The 6783-nt window shown below is 40.6% G+C and overlaps 1 protein-coding gene across 1 annotated transcript; it reads left to right on the plus strand.

The window, feature by feature from the left end:
- Positions 1-220: 220 nt before the first annotated feature.
- LLPH (LLP homolog, long-term synaptic facilitation factor) lies at positions 221-5586 on the plus strand. Its single transcript, XM_081083797.1, has 3 exons — positions 221-294; positions 2124-2335; positions 4545-5586. The coding sequence occupies exons 2-3, from the start codon at positions 2131-2133 to the stop codon at positions 4721-4723; spliced, it is 384 nt and encodes a 127-aa protein (XP_080939923.1). The 5' UTR covers positions 221-294; positions 2124-2130; the 3' UTR covers positions 4724-5586.
- The last annotated feature ends 1197 nt before the right edge of the window (positions 5587-6783 follow it).

Genomic DNA, 6783 nt, shown 5'->3' on the forward strand with positions numbered 1-6783 from the left:
GCCGCCGCGCTCGGGAAGCGGGCCTGGCGGGCGCCCCAACCTCGACCGGGGCTCTTCCGCATTCTTCAACTTCCGCTTCGGAACCTGTTTGGGAGGAGCCAGGCTCCAAGGCCTGCAGGCCGGCAAACGCCGGAAGCGCGTCAGCGTGCAACTTCAGAAGACCCCGCCTCTGGAGGGGTTCCCGGATATTCGGCTCCCAGCGTGCAACGCGCCAGGGGGCGGGGCAGCCCGGAAGGCGGAAGTGCTGGGCTTCGGGTCGTCTGGAGCGTGTGGGCTGTGAGTGGTGAACCTGAGGTATGTGGCGCGTGGGACTTGGTTCTCCGTTCTGCCTCTCGTAGAGAAGCCCGCCTGCAGTCTCGTCCATCACTGGGCAGGCTGAGGTGCAGGCCGCTCCTGGGGGCAGGGGCCTCTCGTCTCGGCGGCCCTCGGGCATCGGTGTTCCGAGCAAACGAGTCCGTCGTTCAGTCTGGCCCGGGTTAACCTCGGCCTTCAAGTCTGTTGAACGAAATCCTTCCATCCCCACTGCATACGGGTTTGGGGTTGTTATTCACAAGGGAAAAGCCTGAGTTTGTGATTGCTGGCGTCCAAAGTAATGGTACCCCACTAGTCATTATTAATTCAGCAAGTCTTTTTAACCTTTGCTATGTGCAGAGAGTTACGTATCGGCGGATCCAGCGGTGAAAAAGACCGATGTAGTCCCTGCCCAGTGGAGCTCACAGTCCGTCGGGGGTGACAGAAAATAAACGCAGTTTCAGACTGTAGCACATCTTAAAAAGGACGGGAAGGATCTGTCATAGGCGATACTAGGAGGGGAGCTAACGGGCAGAGAAGTCCTTTCTCAGGCAGTGAAGTGAGGAGCAAGCCTTGAGAAGATGGGTTCTCAGGCACGGGAGAGCAAAGGGAAAGGGACCGATGTGGACATCGTTTGGGCTTTTTCCCACCCAAGCCGTGTCATAACGATTTACATAACCGTTATGGATGTGTAATATGCACAATAGACTTCATATGTTTAAAGTGTGTAATATATATAAGCTTTGATAGGTGTATGCCAATATAAATCCAGCACAATTAAGAGGATGATAGAAATCACTCTCAAAACTATCCTTAAAAACTCTCTATAATCCTTTCCTTCCCCCCTCTGGTCACATCCCCACTGTCCCTGCATTGTCACCAGTTGGACTTTTTTCAGATGCAGTTGGGGGTGAAATGGAACAAGAGTAGAGAGAGTTGAAGGAAGCAGGAGTCAGGTCACAAATAACCTTGTAGATCTTGAAGATAGGAGGTGGAAAGTCATTAAGGAAAGGCGGTCATGTGTTCCTAAGTTGTGTGTTTGTGTTGTTGTTTTTTTTAAATTTTATTTTTAGTTGATTTTAGAGAGGAAGGGGTGGGGGAGAGAAACATCAGTGTGAGAAACTTAGATAGGTTGCCTCCTGCACAAACCCCAACAAGGGATCAAATCCAAAACCTGGATATGTGCCCTCACCGGGACTCGAACCCACCACCTTTTGGTATACGGGATGGTGCTCCAGCTATTTGAGCCACACTGGCCAGGGCTGCTCTAAGCTTTTAGAAGCTCACTAACCACCTTGTGGAGGATTTAGGGCTGGGAATAAGGGACGGAGAGAAAGCAGCAGTGGAATTGGCCAACTTTAAGATGGCTAGATTGACTTGAAGGGGTGGGTGATGACGACTCGGGTGGGTGTCCTGTAGGAGTGAGTGAAGTCAAAATTCAGTTAAAAGAGATATTTATAAAAGCATTTTGTGATTTGTAAGTCGTTGCCTAAATGTAAGGTGATGATGCTCTTTGCATCTTGGAGGAAATTAAATTTTTGCATCTTGTATGGAAACTCCAGGAACTTTCAGAATTGGCTTGACTTACAGCTAGTGAGTGGCCAAGGGGAATTGGATTTGGTGTTCTTAACTATTTAATGGCTGTCCATGGCCATGTTGATCCACACAGAAGTTGCACATTAAGCCAACATAAATCATGAACAGAGTAAAGAGCTTTACCTTCCGTTTGTTTATGTTTTGTAGAGATACCTTTTGATTTGGTTTTCCCAGCATTTGCCCCTCTTTGATGGTACATATTTACTTTTTAATATGTATCTTTGTTCACTTTCCAGATAAAATATGGCTAAAAGCTTACGGAGTAAGTGGAAAAGGAAGATGCGTGCTGAAAAGAGAAAAAAGAATGCCCCAAAGGAGCTTAGCAGACTTAAAAGTATTCTTAAAATAGATACTGATGTTTTAATGAAAGATGTTCATGAGGTAGCAACTGTGGTGGTCCCCAAACATTCTGAAGTGAAAACCCAGTGTGTGGTGAAAGATGACAAAGGTGAGTTAAAAAAAAAATTCTGTCAGTTTCCTTTTATGACTTTTTTTCTTTTTTCCTGTCTTCCATTCACTCCCACACTTGAGTCCCAACAAACCTCCTGCCATGCCCACATTATTCTTTGAAGGCTTATGGTGCTGCTAGAGATTCTGTGCTAAACTATTTTGTAGCCAGTTCATGTGAATAGGCACGTTTGGGGATATGCAGAGTGGGCCTTTGATGTTTATGCACTATCCCAAATGTCTCAGAAATAGACAGTGCTACAGGAGTAGGCAAACCTAGGCATCCTCATTGGAAGGTACACAATTCAGTCAGGGACGAGGCAGGACAAAAGGAGATCTTTCTTCATTTCACCTTTTGGAAGAACCAGTTCCCATTCTGAGAGTCCTCTGCACTTACATTATCCTAAAAATTCATAAAGTTTCCCTGTATTTGATTTTGACAGATTCTAGAGACCACTTTGTCTTAATCATAGTCTAGAATTGGAGGCTGTATATTATAGTTTCAATACAGAGAAAGATTCATTGGTTTTCACATGGTTAATACACTACTTTGACAACAAATTAAATTAAGCACTCACAATACTTAGGGTCTTAAAATAGAAGTGTATTTATGTGGTGTACAGTGATTAAGGAAAAGAGCAGCATTCCTTAACTTTCGAATCCTAGAAATTTCCTTTCCCATTCTTCACAGTGTCTCCCCATTTAGTAATCTACCTGTTTTCAATATGGTTCCTCATCTCTGCTTTCAAGTTCATGTTTCCCCTTCCACTCCTTCAGCTACCCACTTAATTTCTTAAGCCACAAACCTCACAGTTACCCTTGATTCCTCTTTCCTTTTTCTCCCACATCTAAACAATTAGCACATCTTGAGTATCTTCAAAATACAACGGGAATCTATTCGTTTTTCTCATTTATGCTTTCACTTTAAATGATCACTATCTCTTGACTGAATTATGATACTTGCCTTTTCTCTCTTCAGCTCTTTTTCCCTTCTGATTTTTTTCAGCCTATCAATCAGTGTGATCTTTTTAGAATATAAATCAAGTTTTATTTTCATGCTTAAAACACTACATTGTCTTTTCATGTGCTTACCAGAGTCTACCATGTGTTACTAAATCTGATTCTGATAGACAGAGGTACAGAACCTCTCTTTAAAAAACTGCTTACCACAGGCTGAAGTTTGCTCTGTTATTCTCCTCTCAAAAGAACGTCGTAAACTCCATGAGAGCAGGGAGGTTATTTGGACCACTATGTCCCTAGAATCTAGAATAGCACCTAAAATAATCATTCATCAACTAGTTATTCCAGGTACTGTGGAAATAATGAATATTAGAGAAAAGACCTCTATTCTAGTAGACTTGCCATTGTTTTAGAGAAGAGAGAAAGTAAACCAGATAAGTGAATGTCAGGTGGTAGAAAACATGGGAGACCTTGTATACCTTGGCCCGTTCCCAGGGAGGGCCATTCTGGGCATGTCCTTCACAATGAGTAAGGTTGGTGGTAGATGTACCACAGCATGGTTGCACTGAGCTTCCTGCCAAGTTCCTGTTAGTAGAGCTGGATTTCTTTATGTGATCTGGCTAGAAAAGTGTGGTAGCCCCGAGATACATCCAGTCATTCTCTATTTTCTTTCCATCTCTGTCATCTAAATCCTGCTGCTTACTGCTCCTCCTACTCTTCTTAGTTCACGGTATTAGAAGTGGCCATTCATTCCTAATCAGCTCATTTACTTCTGAGGCCCGTCCATTAGAAGTGTGGGTACACTTTTTAATGGCTCAGCTGTCTTATTTAGCTCAAGAAGGCACTTAATTTAAGAAATGTTCTTGTAACTCACTCAGAACCATATACTTATCCCTAACGCAGTAACTCAAATTCATACATCCTTAATGGTTCCTATTTAACCTTTATTATTCTAAAGAAGGACAATCATGACAACATTCTTTAGAAAGTTTTTTAGTGATTAAAAAGGTGATGTCTCTTTGCTCACAAATACTTGTCTTTCACAGTTGTAGGAACACTTGACAGCATGTGTGTGTCTCCACTGAAAGTGTTGTTAGGGGTTTTCAGAGTTAGTCAAATGAGGGATTTGTTTTTTCTTTTGTAGTTTCAGACCACTTTCACTATTGATGTTCTCACTGCATTAATATGCTCTTTTACAGGGTTGATTTTTCATTCGTGAGTATTAATAGCGTTTCCATTTTTTTATTCAGATGACATGAAAATGGAGACTGACATTAAGAGAAACAAAAAGACCCTTCTAGACCAGCATGGACAGTACCCCATATGGATGAACCAGAGGCAGAGAAAAAGGCTGAAGGCAAAGCGAGAAAAAGGAAAGGGGAAAAGCAAAGCAAAAGCAGCGAAGGCGGCTAAGGGTTTAGCCTGGTAGACTTTTAAAAACTTGAAAAGTGCCACATGGGGCAGATCTTTGATTAGAATGTATACACCTATTTCAGCTTCTATCAAAGGAAAACCATTTTTTAACTGGGCCTTTTTCTTCAATTCAAACCCAACATAACACCTCAAATTTGTTTTAGAAATTTGAATAAAATATTTCCTTTGATGAATGAAAGCTATACTTATATTTTAATTGGACGCTATCTGATATACAGGGATTAGATTTCAGACATCAAGATTCTATCAAATATTAATGTGGTTGTGGTTTTTGGTATTAGTAAAGATAAGTGATACTATACTAAGATTAAAGAAGACTAATTATATAATGTTATTTTAAAATGTAATGTCAGTGGATCTTATCAGCAGTACTTGTTTGGAGTTTTGAGTTTGTATACTTCATAATGAAAGGTATTTTGTTTAGATCGTGAATATCTTTTCTTTCATGTATCCTTAAGGTATTCTGGTAGTGGAGAAGTCCAGATTCTTCTTTTAAATTTTTAGATAGACTATTAACATGTACTAGTTAGTATGATCCATCTTTTAAGGAGATTAGAATATCCTGGAAACTAGAGTAATGTTTATCAGTTTTTTTATTATATAGCCTAATATAATGCAACATTTCTAAGAGTATATTTCTCAGAATCTATTTTTCCAGATGTGTGGTGAAAAAATACATTTTGTAGTCATATCAGTTTGGGAAGTGCTACATGCTTGAAGATACACAGAAAGTATTTGCTCAGTATTATTTTATAGAGATCTAGCAATAAAGAAACTTGTTTAGCTTTGACTTGTTAAAACTAGTATTCAGAAGAATAGAATATACTGTTGGAAATGTTTGTATAATGAAATGATTTTTGTTGGTTCTGTCTTGCTACAGTTTACTAATTTCACTCTTATTTAAATTTACTCTTATTTTTTATTTTTAGTTTTGTTAATCCTCACCCCAGGATATTTTTTCTATTGATTTTTAGAGAGAGTGGAAGGGAGGGAGGGGGAGAGAGAAAGAAACATTGATGTGAGAGACACATCCATTGGTTGCCTCCCACACAGGGATTGAACCTGCAACCTAGGTACATGCCCTTGACTGGAATCGAACCCATAACCCTTTGGTGCACAGGCCCGTGCTCTAACCACTGACCAACACTGGCCAGGGCTAAGTTTACTTTTAGTTAAGCCATTTAAACATTTAAACTTAGCATCCCCCAAGTGCTGGACAGTCAGGGTGCATGTGGGAGGCAACCAATCAATGTGTTTCTCACATCAATGTTTCTCTCTCTCTCTTTCTCTTCCCCACCTCTACCTCCTTTCCACACTCTTTGCAAAGCAATAGAAAAAATATTCTCGGGTGAAGTTTAACAAAAAAAAATTAAACTTAGCGTTCCCTCTGAAATTTCACTGTAAAAATATTAACCATCACTATATATTCACTGGAACAACAAATATTTGAGTGCCTACTGTGTGCCAGGGTCTTTTCCAGGTGCTAGGGGCACAAGGAACTATACAAGGTGTCTGCCTTTATGGATGTCTACTCAGAAGAGGCTGTTAACGTCAGGAGGAAACTAAATTAAAAGTGGGATCTGTTAGAATAAAGTCACTTAGTCATCAGGACACAAATTTTGTGCTAGGCAAACTGCTAGGCTGGGGTACAATATAGAGATAAATAGGACAGGACCCAAATCTTTTAGGAGTTTTGAGTTATAAAACTGAATGCCAGTAAAATCTTAAAAATTATTTTATGTAATAGACTTTTCTCAATTTACTCAGTGTTAGTTCACCAAAAAGTTAGTGGATAATTTTTAAATACTTAAAATAAAAAAGTTTTCTCAAAGAATCTAATAGAAGATATGAGCCCTAGCCGGTTTGGCTCAGTGGATAGAACATTGGCCTGCAGACTGAAGGGTCCCAGGTTCGATTCCAGTCAAGGGCACATGCCCAGGTTGTGGGCTTGATCCCCAATAGGGGGCGTGCAGGAGGCAGCCAATCATTCTCTCTCATCGATGTTTCCCTCTCCCTCTCTGAAATCAATAAAAATATATTTAGAGGAAAAAAACA

This window comes from Myotis nattereri (assembly GCF_964212035.1).
Source record: "Myotis nattereri genome assembly, chromosome: 2".
Lineage (NCBI taxonomy): Eukaryota > Metazoa > Chordata > Mammalia > Chiroptera > Vespertilionidae > Myotis > Myotis nattereri.